Source organism: Lepisma saccharinum, chromosome 15 (genome assembly GCF_977018435.1).
Source record: "Lepisma saccharinum chromosome 15, izLepSacc3.1, whole genome shotgun sequence".
Lineage (NCBI taxonomy): Eukaryota > Metazoa > Arthropoda > Insecta > Zygentoma > Lepismatidae > Lepisma > Lepisma saccharinum.
The window spans coordinates 20,270,183-20,284,968 of NC_139243.1; the positions used below are offsets into that span (position 1 = coordinate 20,270,183).

Here is a 14,786-nt window from a genome sequence, read left to right on the forward strand (position 1 = left end):
AAGTGTCAACCATTCCACTGGTTTTGCACCCATAGAGCTTCAATTAAATTATCCCATTGACAATGCAGTAAAGACACACTTTGACTTGCCAGCTGGTGAAGAAATGAACTGGGAACACAAGCTGTACATGGCTAGTATTAATACAGCGGGTGAAAGAAACAAAAGAAACACCAGGATAAATGCACAATTGTCCCAAAGGCAAAATGTCTCTGTAGGTAACTTAATCTTTTTGAAAACACACTTTCTTAGTAGCTTATTAGATGCCATAACCAGGAAATACTGCAATACCTTCTCCGGTCCTTATTACTGCTACCAGGAGGAGAGAGTTGATGTGTTCGCGCTGTTGGACTGCTGTACCGGCCAGATGGTAACCAATCAGCATGTGGAAAACATGAAGCTGTGGCACTGTACCGAAGGTAAAAGCACATTGTACCTCAGGATGTTGAAGGGTAAGAGACCAGATCTTTTTCCGCAGGATGTTAATGATACACATGTTACATAACACACATACTTTCAAAGGGAAGTCCTCTTAAAGGACTGGAGGCTGGGAGACTCTTTTACACTTGATTCTCAGGATGGCGTAAATAGAATCTTGTTCTTTATTTCTCCTTCAACCTTAAAATTGGTTCTTAAAAACAATATTTGGCTTATCTTTCATTTTCCAAACTTAAAAGCGTTATGCTGTAAATAAGGCACTTAAAATGAATTTTCAGCATAAAAGCTACAATTTTTGTAACAAATTCTTACATTTAGAACTTAATAATAACAATTAAGCTATAAATTACTTAAATATAAAGAGTTAATCTTGTATTGTTTCATAAAATTGAGCTACTGTGACGTAGAAATCCAAATTTTGTCTGAACTAGTACCTTTGCGGAGAACTTGAATTTTAAATCAGCCATAAAATGCTTAATTACAGTCGGATCTTTATGAAAACTAATTACTGAAGTCATAAACAGACTACCCTTGAGGGAAATTACAAAAAATCAACCAGGACTTGCATAATTTTATTTTTAATTAGCCAGTTTTTATACGAAGGTGTCGTATCGGAGGCTCGTAAACCGAGAAACTTCGAATTTATGTAAAAATTTTACTTTTATTTCAGGATATTTACTTCGAACTTGTTTAATTATTTAATATAAGTGTTGTAGAAGTTTTGCAACCAACTACCATTTAAAGTTAGTGAAAATCAGTGTTGCCAGCTAATTTTTTAGAAAATTTTTGACGTTCCGAGGAATTATTTTCCGATATCACCTTTCTTCAATGTACTGATTAAACCAGCATACCTGTGACTTGTGTAATCATACAGTATAATAGTTACTAAGTAACAATTCATTATAAATGGTTTTGCAACCATCAACTTTAATATTTTTCTCAGCATGCGTGCTTACTTGCACATGCTGAATGCGACGGATGACCTGATGATAAATAAGAATTTATAATGAAAGGGAGACCAACTTCTTCGTTTTATATATCTCCCTAGGGTTAATTTCTTGCTATAGAGAACCTCAAAGATCGAAATTTCTATTCTCAAAGGAGACTAGAACCCAAAATTTATTTTGCCACCATTTTGGAATACTTTCGGTATACCCCGGGTAACTTGAAAGATTTTTTTTGGTGTGGAGGTTAAGGAGTTAGGAAGAGGATGATTGGGGCACACCGCGTGTCACCTGTCCTCCCAACAGCTCATAAGACGCTATGGCAGCGTGAGCTAAACATGATTTAAATATGGATTTGACTTAATCATTGCGGAATTCGACAGTTTTCATGCGCGGAGCATATTTTATTTTACACTTTGCCTTCTTTAGGCTTTAAGGGATTTTTTTTATCAACATATCATCTTGCTGTCGGATTCAAGGGGGGGGACTCTTTTATATATACATGCGGGTTGGGTTTGGACGTGTTCGGTTCCTGGATTCTATCAGCCACGTGACAGGTCGACATTTGGCTGCTAGAAGTTAGGGCCTAACTACGTAGTCCTCATAAAATAGCCCTGCGGGGCTAACACATTGCAAAAATTGCTTAAGAATAAGTAAGACAACAATTACACTCGACCAAAAAGCAAAAATTTCATACACATGCATACACTTGTAATATAGTTGTATTTTAATCTTTTGATTTTTATGATGTAACTAACAGAAGGTGGTGTTAGGTCTTCTGTTTGTAATAATCTCATACATTTGCTCATATTAACTTCTTCATTATATCTAAACAATAATATTATTTTAATATTTTGATGTGTTTAAATTTTATGTTTTATCATTTTGTAATCTTAATCTTTGTGAACTTGTGTAGTCAGGTGCAACATTATGTAGGCACACACGTGACTCAGTAAGTCACCGTATCATTTTATTAATGTCTAGTTAGTGATGAAACTTATAATTTTGTTTATTTGGCACAGTCATAGTGCCATGTAATCCTTTATTTACTTAGAAGAAGAAGTAGTTTTCTTTGTTTTCTTTTTCATTTGTTTGTCAATATTTACAGAAAATATTAATATCAATTGATTATTGATTAATCTATTTCTATGTTTTATCTAAACGTGTATTCTGATCTATTATAGTTAATATTTGATAGGCTAGACACACCAGACCAACCAAGGCATTGAACGGCCAGTGATGTATGATGAAGAAAATAAGTTGGGTCTGTATAGTAAAATAAGAATTAAGTTTGTATAACAACTAGATTCATGCACCATTTAGCTTTGATCAGGAGAAAATGGAGGCTAGATCTCCATAATGATTATTCACTGTTTGTTTTTATGTTGATAAGGAGAGTATTTAAATTTTGGCATTTTAACTGGCTCAAGTTGCATAATTTTACTTAATGTAAGGTATAAGACACAGAATAAATACATCTACCACATACACTTGCCGACAACACACAACAAGGATTTTGGTGTTATAAGAGGGTTGCGTTAATTTTAATTTGCCCAAGGAGGCCTATGCTTTACATAGCATAAAGAATGTGCCTATGATGCACACATAATTCCTGCCATAGAGCAGAAGATTTGCCCATAGTGGCCATTATAGTTTTAAGTATGCACATGTAAAGGGCTGAATGCCCGTGCAGTAAATACTGCCTAACCTATGAAGTGTGTTAGTGAAATAGTCTTGTGTTGGTAAAGCCTTGAGCCAAGTAATGAAATATGAAATAAGCTAAAAACGATGAGATAAGTTGAAGAGAAGGGTGCATGAAGGATATAAAGTAAAGGGAATTTTCTTATTTTAATATGTGTATTGGTAATTTTTCAATTTTTAATTTCAAAACTAGCCAACAAATTTTTATATAATATTTTATTAAATCCTGTATTGATTTTCATACTATCTTTGTAGAAGCTACAAATTTTTGTGTAATTTTCATTATTCATAAAAATGTAATCAAGAGACATAGTGGTCAAGTGCACAAAGACAAGGAACTTAAAGTGGTAAAGAGACTTGAAGTTGTGACATGTGAAGAAAGTGCATGAAGATAAATTAAGACTTTCAACTAAGCATATTCTAATGCCTTTAAAAACTTTCACAGAATAAGATACTACAGCCAGAGAGATGGCAGGAGAAGATGCACCAAGGAGACTCCGGACACATTTCTTCAGCAGATACGAGAGCTCCAGCCAGGCAGACCAGATGGCAGAAGAAGAGGCCAGGACGGACCACTATTCCAGGAATGACTAGACAAGGAGGGCAGCCCACCTTTATTACCAACCGTATTCCTGAGACACTCGACGCCCGAGTTAGCAGTCGGAAGAGAGAAGAAGATGCCATGGACACCAAATGAAGCAGCGAGGGCGCAACTCACTTGCCCAGAGCCAATCCAGGCAGGAGGAGAAGCAGCAGAAGAGAACTACAGCTATGGGAGGAGGAGAGAGGCAAGACACATCAGAAGTCCTGCAGGAGGCAATGCAACTGATAGCTGAAAAATTTGCTTCCCTTCATTTCAGCAAATTTTATTCGGGAGCAGGGGGATGTATAACCGATGTGCCAATTACAAATCCCCAGATGTGCCAATTACAAATCTCCATCGGTCTTTCTACGCTTTCCCCCAAGATCTTATTTTCTGCTCTCTGAGAAGAAACCCACGTTCGTTCCCATGAAGCCTCCCATATATCACCGCCCCTACTTCAAGGTGAAGGAAACAGTGTGTCCAACAATAAACTCCCATATCTGTCCCATACAAATTCGTCTAAACTGTGGCTCACGTCAAGATAATTTCAGCCCAGATGGAGCCTATCGAGATAATTTCGGCAGAGAAGGAGCTAATCACCTGGAACTTCAGGCATTTAAAATTTAAAACCCCAAGAAGACTTTCTCCCTTGTTTTGAACAAAGATCCTCTGTCCTCGTGAGATTTTGCAGGTGGCCAGGCTCGGAATCGAGACAATTGCTCCACACATGGTGTTCTCCACGAGACGCATAACTTCCACGATCGCCGCCAGCCCGTCTGGCTCATTGACGTCGAATTGACAAGAGTAAATAGCAGAGAATCTTGAACTCCAACCCTGCCAGAACATTTCTCTTCGTATATCTTCGCTTCGATGCGATTTCGACAGCAAAGGAAGGAATAACTTTACCGAAGTGTCCGAGTTGTGTGCGATAGAATTTGAGCTGAGAGCCATTAAAATTAATTAGAACAGATGCTTTTCATTCCTCGAGATCAGCTCTCAAACAAGGTGCTATTGTGTTTTCATGCTATGCGATTATCGCCTCTCGGTAAGCAATTCTCACCCTTATCTCCCCCGTGTGTTACGATTATCGCCCCTACAGGAAGAAGTGACCACGTGTGGGCGGAGTAAAAAGTTCAACGACCAATAGAGTGAAGGACAATTCTGGGGAGAACGGAAAGAAAAGACGAAGTAAGGACTTAGCAGAAGCAGTGGAAAGTGAGAGTGGAAATACACAGTTCGAGAGACACAGTTCGATTTGGCAGTTCGACATTCACATTTTAGAGAGACAGTTTTAGAACATTCGCAGTTAAAACTTTCAGCACCTTTATAGGTCAGAGAGAAATTGTTTTCTCTTCTCTGGACCATGTTTAAAATCTTAGCTTTGTGATTTCAAACTTCTTTAACGTAACTGGTTAGGCCATGGTGCTCGAATGTATTGTTTACATATAAAACCGACCATCAGCGGTCTGCGTTGCTCACTTGTTTAGAGCGGGGCATCATGGACCCGCGAGTGTTTTGTCTTGTGTCGGCGAGCGACCAGAGATTGTAAGTATTTCTACAGAAATGTATTAAACATTATTTTGTAACATATTTCAGTGTCCAGTATTCTGATTTCTGATTTTTTCAATTTTTGATTCCTACCTGTAAAACAACATTTGGCTTGTAAACGAAGACCGATGAAAAGGGAACTTCATCGTCTTTTCTCATCGGCCGTATCTTGGACCGTGACTAATTTTAATGGTACATTTTAATTGCTCATTACGTGATTGAACATCCATGACTTATAAATAATCCAAACCTAGGTTCGAACCTCTAAACGCCCCCTTTTATTATTTTATATTTTTATAATTATTGTTATAACACCATCTATGCTAAGTGCACGGTGTTTACATTTGAAACTAAAATATTCTTCCATACGTGTACAGTAAACGTTGTAAAGTATGTATTTAAGCAGCGCTATTGTTTTGTACCTAATAACGTTTTATACGAAACGTTATTCCTCTCGGCTTTTAAAAATGTGAAGTGATACATTGTTTATATCTCACGCAGCCGCCATTACAACTTCCCTCGTATGGGAACAAAAGTCTATCCACAAGTACGCTGATAAGTATCGTGCGAGGCGAAAACTAGCAAATTGGTAGCCAGTCCAGCACCAACTAGAGCATACCTACTAGAAATCCAGTTCCGTGTGATGCAGGCTAAACAAGATAATACAGAACCGAGAAAATGTTGTGGTGGTATACAAACCCTAAATTTCATGTTGAAGAGTTCATTTTGCAATTCATTTCACATCATTTCATAACTAAACATGGTAGCAAAATGCACCTCACACCTTTCAAAACATGAAAAATTAACATTAGAATGTGTTATTTCACATTTAGCGTTTTCATCACTGACTTAGTAATATGGGTGAACAGGGAAGAGGAAGTACACAGACAGCTTGATAGTTGGAATGAGGAAATCAGAAGAGCAGGAATGAAATTCAGTGCATAAAAGAGTGGGGTGCTAATAACAAGAAACAGAGCCAGAAAGGAACCAAGAGTTGAGGGTAGTGGAGAGCTTCAAATATCTAGGAAGCATAATTCGAAGAAGTGGAAGAATAGATGTGGAGGTAAACAGAAGAAGACAAATAGGTAGTGGACTATATCAAAGTGTTTGAAGATTAATATGGAACAGGGATGTACCTATGAAATGCGAGAAGGTAATATATAACACATACCATGTGCCAATAATTACATAAGGAGCAGAGACTTGGACAATGACAGAGAGACAAAAGAAAGATGCAGGCAGTGAAGATGAAATTTTTAAGGAGTATATTGGGGAAGACTAGAAGGGATAGAAGAAGGAATGAGGAGATCTGACAAACAGTGGGGGTGGTGAAGCTTCAGGACAGGATAAATCAGGCACAGATGAGATGGTTTGGACACCTGAAGAGGATGGATGCAGAAAGATTACCAGTAAGACCTTACAATGCACAAGGAGTGGGAATAATGCCAAGGGGGAGACCAAGATGTCGGTGGAAAGAGCAGATAGGAAAAGAGGACAATATTGGAACACCGTGGTAAGAGAAGAGTGGTGGAAGACGAGGTAAAAATGGAGAGGCTTGACTTCTATGCCGACCAACCCAGCCAGAGGAAGGAAATGGTGAAGGATGATGATGTTTTCATCAAAAACTAAATCTGCATGCACCTAGCATATGGTGTAGTAACACCCTACACTGTAAAACTAAATGTCATTCTTACTAATGTTTCAGTGAAAGAAAGACACAGTAGCAAATTAATCACTCACATGCAAAACTGGCTTTTATGATGATGTTCTACTTTTGGTGTCCACTATCAGGGACTTGGTGGCAGTGGCCATCAAATTTAATAGATCATAAAAAATAGTGTTGCAGATGGTGCTTCATTTCAGTCATTGTTACACCGTATTTTGATTCTACTCTAGGTTCAGCATATTAAAAGAAAGTGCTTCTCCTCACCATAAAATACTAAATCACAAAAGTGAACATATCTTATACAGGCAGTTACCGTGGGAGCTGTTTCTAATTGCCAATAGTCTTTAATGGGTCACTGGAGAGGGCAATCACAGTTGTGAAGTGCATGTTCTTGCTAGAACACTGATTGTACCTTGCAAGTATCCACTTGTGTTTATTATTGTACAAGAAAACTATGCACTTATATAGTGCACTTTGATAACATGGAGCATTATCTGATCGAAGTTTCTTTTATACCACAAGTAAACACTAAAGAACACAATTACAGCTAAACACAAGTGAACATGATTTCCAGCTGCCAGTTCAAAATGCTGGGGGTATAAAATATATTTTTACACAATGTGCTGGAAGACAAGGACCTAAATAAATCACATCAAACAGTGGGTAATAAGTCTCAGGAATTATTAACATGTATTTTTACTTCGCTCCTGCATTTTCTGTTGGTACCTGTGGAAAATGCTAGAACTTCAACAGATATATATTGTGCCTGTGTGTTTTAATATGTCCTTTTGCAACAGGTATGATCACAATACAAGAGTACATAACAAAAATGCAATGTGAGAACTTGAAGTAATTTACATAAAAGAGTATAAAATGGCTTTCTCATACGTTTCAAAAATAATACCCACATTTTCCTTCAGGCCAGAACAACTATATATATATATTATTATATAGCTTAAAACTATTTCTGTGAATATACAAACAATCCACAACCTTGGTGACAATGAAGTTCGACCAGAAAGGAATAGTGATTAAATGCACAGAGGCATAGGCGGTGGAATGGGTGACCCGCAGAAGTGACGCATGTGTGTAAGAGGAGGCGTGTGAGCAGGCAAGAATCGTGATCCCAGCATGTTGCACCCAAGGTCACGTAAAGAACGAAAACGGGGAACTATACGCGTGACATTGAACTTCAACCAGGCACCAGACCCATACGGGAAATTCCAGATAGTGGCGCATTCGACGGAAGCATGACGTCACGGACACGACAAGGGAGTCCGCCGTATATAAGCGCATGCTGTGCACCGAGGAACCGCAGTGCATCATCACCATGGCCAGGGGCAAACCTATTGACAACACCGTGAAGAGAAGAGTGGTGGAGTTGCAACGGGATGGACTCAGTGAACGGGAAATAGGGCGTCAACTGAACTTACACAAGTCAACCGTCGACTGCATCATCAAACACCACCAAAATACGGGTACTACAGAGCCAGGTAAGGGCCCCGGTCGAAAACGCCTGCTGAGCGTGCGTGACCTACGGATATTTAGGCGCTATATCCAGACCAACAATCATGTTTCTGTGGTCGAATTACGACTGTGGACTCAAGAATGCTTTCACATTGGAGTGTCAACCAGAACCATTCGCCGTTACCTACAGCGATGCGGTTACCGAGTGTACAAGGCGAAACGTAAACCCTTCCTTTCCATGTTGAACAAAGGCAATCGACTACGGTGGGCACGAATGTACCGGGGATGGACATTTCGGCAGTGGAACAGGGTTTTGTGGACGGACGAATCCATTTTCAATGTTGTGTACGGGAAAATACGGAAAACAGTCATTTGTCGGAAGGAGGAACAGAATGAAGCAAAATGTTATGCATGTCGGGTACAGAAACCTGAGTCAGTGATGGTATGGGGATGCATGACGTCATCTGGGGTTGGCCCACTACACGTCTGTGAGGGCATTGTGAATGCACACACCTATACACGCATACTGGAGGGGCATCTTCCCACAGTGCGAAGGCACCTGTTCCACAGGCGGCGTCTCATCTTTCTACACGACAATGCCAGGCCTCATACAGCGCGGCTGACAAGAGAATGGTTGACTCGCCATCACGTTCGAACTCTGCCATGGCCACCATCGAGTCCCGACCTCTCGCCCATTGAGAATGTGTGGAGTGTTCTTAAGCGACGTGTGCAACAGAGGGGACCCACGGCAGTGGCTGCTCTTATCGTCTGCCTGCAGGAGGAATGGCACCGCATCGATGTGGAATACCTTGAACGACTCGTCCGCAGCATGCCCCGACGCATTGCCACAGTTATTCGCCGACGGGGCGGCGTCACACCATGGTAAACAGGATCCCCTTTAACAGTGGTCAAACTTCAATGTCACGTGTAGATGGACGAAAATGTTTTATTTTGTGTGGACACCATACATTGCTGCGTTGCAGCGGAAATTTATGTTTTCCTTTGTTCCATGTAGCCTGCTGAATAAAATATGTTCAGCATATGCATGTGTTCTCCTTCTTTCACATGATATGAATGTTTCATATATTGGCACTGGTAACGCTCTGCACACCCTTGAGAAAGCAGACAATTTTGCTTTGTTTATGAAGATTGTGTTTAATATGAAGAATTTCTGTTGCTTATATCTTGTGGAGATGTGTCATGGTGAAGTAACAAATGGTTTTATGTGAAACTATTTATCATGCTATGATGTCACTGAGGGTAACTACATTTTTGTTATGCCAGAGTTGTTAGGTTCAATTCTGTTAAACCTTATGTTGTTTTTTTGGCTAAAAATTTTTGGATTTAATGGTGTTAGTAATTTTATATTGTCAGCTTACGAGTGCTAAGTTTTCCCATGCTTATTTATTTGTGTGTGGATGCAATATCTTGTTAAACAGAAATAGTGAAACTGATCCAGGATATTAGAAATTGGATGAATGTTGGCCACATTACAGGTAAAAAAAACAATAACAGTTGACACATAATGTTTCAACCCTATAGAACCAAACTAAAAAGTCAGAAATTTATAATTCAATTCATAGTCTGAAGAAGACTCCAATATGGGGTTGATAAACGTTACATGTAAAGTGTTGTATGCAAAGACTGCCTTTGCCAGCATTTTAAATATTTTTCATAACATTGATACAAGACGTAATTGTGTTAACAGCAGAAAAATAGCAGATGCAACTTTGCAGGATGTGCCATCAGTCACCAGCCTCCATATATTCAATGTACATAAAAATTACAAGATTGGGATTTTGTTTAGAGAAGTTAAAAAATAATGAAAACAATTTTTGGTACTAATCTGATATTCCCCGGACAGATTTCTTCATTTTTACAGAAGAAACTACTTACGGTAATACGTTCCTGTTGCACTGTCTAACATCTGGAAGGTGTTTTGTGTGATGTAACGGATTTTTTCAAATATAAAAGTTTGGGGCAGGTGACTCCAGCCAATTTCTAACATGCCCTTAACAGGGACTCTATAGAGAAAATCGGAGCCGGCTGGAGTAAAGCGGAGGCGGGGTTGCGTTAGTGGTTGGGGGCGGTAGGTCAATTACCTCAGGGGCGGAGCCCGGAATCGATGGGAAATTTAGACTCAAAAATAATTTTTTAGTTTAAATTTCCCACCGATTCCGGGATGAAAAACGTGAATACACCTTAAAGAATGTTCTGCGAAGCAGATAGGTTAAGTACAAATGTCAAAAATTGACAAAACGAAGAAGTTATAGGTGTCCGGGGAATATCAGATTTTTACCCAATTTTTTTTAGCAACTGATTATATAGTAGGCAGTAAATAATACTGTATACAACAAACCACATACCTGTTTTTCATGATATATGTTACCATTCATTGCAACCCCGATTCTGTTATCACCATAGCCCCAACAAGAATCAAGTTTTAGGTTTTTGAAACAGAGTTTCTGCATCTGAAAGAAAATATTTAAAGGCATAAAAACTTACGCTATATATTTACTACCTTACCCAACTTATTTTCCATTCAGATAACATACTATTTTGCCAAAGAATATCTGGTAATAATGTAGGTCTACTGCCGACATCAGAGCCCCAGTGCTCCATTTGGTAGAGGGCATATGACTACCATGTAAAACACACAGGTTTCCCCAGTGGGAATTTTTCTGACAATGCCAATGCATAAAGCAACGAGACTCGCATGTGTCTACCTGGCATAGTGAAATATACAAGGGGTCAGTTTCAATGGGTTTAAGTAATCGTAGTCATCAAATAAATTTACAATTGAATTAGCAGGGTGGTATTTGTAGTCTAGCGATCATACATACACAATATATACAAAATTCCAATGCTTTGAAAAAAAGTTCAAATTTAAGCATGTGACAACTTCTGCAACTTACTTTGTTTGGAGCAAAATTGCACCACAATCAAAATAAAACCAACATACACGTTGTACAAAATTGTAAGATTCATTCAGACTCATATCCCAAATTTCACATGCTTTCCTCAAGGTTGAGTGCACCTTGCGAAAATCATCCAGCATACAAAGTCAGACTGCTCAGGGTTATTCTAAATGGGGCACTCCAGTGTTATGCATGTGACACACATAGAAAGTAAGGTTCTATACATGAGGTTGGATTAAAATATTCGGTATCGGTTCAGATTGTTTTATGATTTCTCCTACCACAAAGACTAATTATCGTAGAATTTTGGAAATCATTGTCACATGAAATTTGAACCTTTTTTAAAGTAATGAGCATTGTTTGGACTGGAGAGAAAGTTATTTATATTGAAAAAAAAAACACTTTAAAATTACCTTACACACTTCTCACGGACAAGATATTCTCCGTCGACAAGCAACAGTAAATATCGTAGAAGTGTGGGAATAAATGTAGAAGTAAATCAGAACCTTAGTAGAATGTATTTAGGGACTTTATTTCGTAAATATGTAGTATCGCCCGAAACGGATTTCTTCATTTTTACAGAAGAAACTACTCACTTTAATCAATTTCTGTGACGTGTAAGTTCGTGAAAGGGTTTTCTTTGATCGTTTAAGCTTTCTGACCTGGAATTCCTTTTTCTTTCCTGAGAAATATTTCCAACACGCAGAGGCAATTGCTGTCATTTCCTTGCTATTTGCTTGCGTTTGATGACATAACCCCAAAAAGTATACACGCCTATTCTCTTTGTGTAACCCTGTGTCAGTGTTTCCAAACATGCTTTTTGTTTCCTGAAATCGAAAACCATCTGTTCGACACATAGTGGCTGTTTATGTTGTAAACCCTTGTCACTGTTTTTTTAACTGTGATTGCCTAACATAACCTAACCTTATCGTGCATGGTTCGTGGAGCTAATCATGGAAACATGTAAAAAAAAAATGTCGTAAACCCTTGTCACCGTTTTTTAAACTGTGTTTTCCGAAACTAACCTAACCTTATCATGCATGTTTCGTGGAGCAAATCATGCAAGAATCATGGAAACATGTAAAAAAAATTGTAATAGTACGTAATTTTCGATCATTAAGGTGTAAAACACTGCTTGCACACTGCAAATCAACAAAACACAAACACGACGTGCGATGATCCTTGACGAGTGCACGCCATATTGTCTGTTACACATGCAAAACGAGGAAGACAAATAATGACTCTTAAAGTGAAAAGTTCATATTTTATGGAAAAAGGCATAAATTCACCTTACAGAATCTTCCGCAATGCAGAATAGGTAAGTATCAATGCTAAAATTAACGAAATAAACGAGTGAGAGGTGTTTGGGCTATACTACATAATTACCCTTTATTTTAATGCTAAGGGTACCAAACCTAACCTGCCTAACCTAACCACGAAAGCATATATTGAACAAAACCTTAAGTAATCGCTAAGATTCCGCAGTATGTGTGAACAGACGTACACCGAAATCGAACCATGTAAAAATTGCATTCGTAGAATGATGAAATCGCAATAAAAGAAAACGAACTTGGGCTTTAAATATTAACTGAGAAGAAAATTATATACTTCTGTCGACGTCTGTGAAGTTCTCCACATTTTCCTCAGCCACAAATACAAGCCACGCCCACGCCGCGCCCCTTACGGCAGGGTTGCAATCCCAGAAACCAGACCTTCACAGGCAATATGTAAATGAACATTTCGGATAGTAGTAAATCATGAAAGTTTAATTTCATGATTGAAATACAAAGAATAAACATCAAAGAACACAAGGAAATGAAGTTTCACGATAATTTTCTACAAATAACGAAGATATAACCACCCGAAGAATGACTCTTTTATCGCCATATGCAACCGTGACCGTTCCACACGCGACTTGCATTTTCGACCCCTAAGACCAACGAAAGTTCCATTTCATGACTTTACAAATAAAGAATAAACATCAAGGAACAGAACCAAAAAAAGTTTATACGGTGACTGTCAACAAATAACGAAGATATAACCATCCCAAAAATGACTTATTTCTCGCGATTTGCGACCGTTACCGGTCCAGCCACGAATTGCATTTTGGGTTCTTAGAACGAATCAAAATTCCATTTCATGACTTTACAAATAAAGAATAAACATCAAGGAACACAACCAAAAAAAGTTTATACGGTGACTTTCAACAAATAACGAAGATATAACCATCCCAAAAATGACTTATTTCTCGCGATATGCGACCGTTACCGGTCCAGCCACGAATTGCATTTTGGGTTCTTAGAACGAATCAAAATTCCATTTCATGACTTTACAAATAAAGAATAAACATCAAGGAACACAACCAAAAAAAGTTTATACGGTGACTGTCAACAAATAACGAAGATATAACCATCCCAAAAATGACTTATTTCTCGCGATTTGCGACCGTTACCGGTCCAGCCACGAATTGCATTTTCGGCGCCTAAGACCAATCAAAGTTCAATTTAATGATTTTAATACAAAGAATAAACATCAAGGAACACAACCAAAAAAGTTTATACGGTGACTTTCAACAAATAACGAAGATATAACCATCCCAAAAATGACTTATTTCTCGCGATATGCGACCGTTACCGGTCCAGCCACGAATTGCATTTTGGGTTCTTAGAACGAATCAAAATTCCATTTCATGACTTTACAAATAAAGAATAAACATCAAGGAACACAACCAAAAAAAGTTTATACGGTGACTGTCAACAAATAACGAAGATATAACCATCCCAAAAATGACTTATTTCTCGCGATTTGCGACCGTTACCGGTCCAGCCACGAATTGCATTTTCGGCGCCTAAGACCAATCAAAGTTCAATTTAATGATTTTAATACAAAGAATAAACATCAAGGAACACAACCAAAAAAGTTTATACGGTGACTTTCAACAAATAACGAAGATATAACCATCCCAAAAATGACTTATTTCTCGCGATATGCGACCGTTACCGGTCCAGCCACGAATTGCATTTTGGGTTCTTAGAACGAATCAAAATTCCATTTCATGACTTTACAAATAAAGAATAAACATCAAGGAACACAACCAAAAAAAGTTTATACGGTGACTGTCAACAAATAACGAAGATATAACCATCCCAAAAATGACTTATTTCTCGCGATATGCGACCGTTACCGGTCCAGCCACGAATTGCATTTTCGGCGCCTAAGACCAATCAAAGTTCAATTTAATGATTTTAATACAAAGAATAAACATCAAGGAACACAACCAAAAAAAGTTTATACGGTGACTGTCCACAAATAACGAAGATATAACCATCCCAAAAATGACTTATTTCTCGCGATATGCGACCGTTACCGGTCCAGCCACGAATTGCATTTTGGGTTCTTAGAACGAATCAAAATTCCATTTCATGACTTTACAAATAAAGAATAAACATCAAGGAACACAACCAAAAAAAGTTTATACGGTGACTGTCCACAAATAACGAAGATATAACCATCCCAAAAATGAC

At 38.3% G+C, this 14,786-nt stretch overlaps 1 protein-coding gene across 1 annotated transcript in view; it reads right to left on the reverse strand.

Annotated features, from left to right (window-relative positions):
• LOC145999414 (josephin-1-like) overlaps positions 1 to 14,786 on the reverse strand; it is a 64,063-nt gene that overhangs the window by 19,615 nt on the left and 29,662 nt on the right. The window contains exon 2 of the mRNA XM_083136370.1: positions 10,711 to 10,815. Coding sequence (XP_082992496.1) covers positions 10,711 to 10,815 — 105 coding nt within the window. The remainder of the gene's footprint in view (positions 1 to 10,710; positions 10,816 to 14,786) is intronic.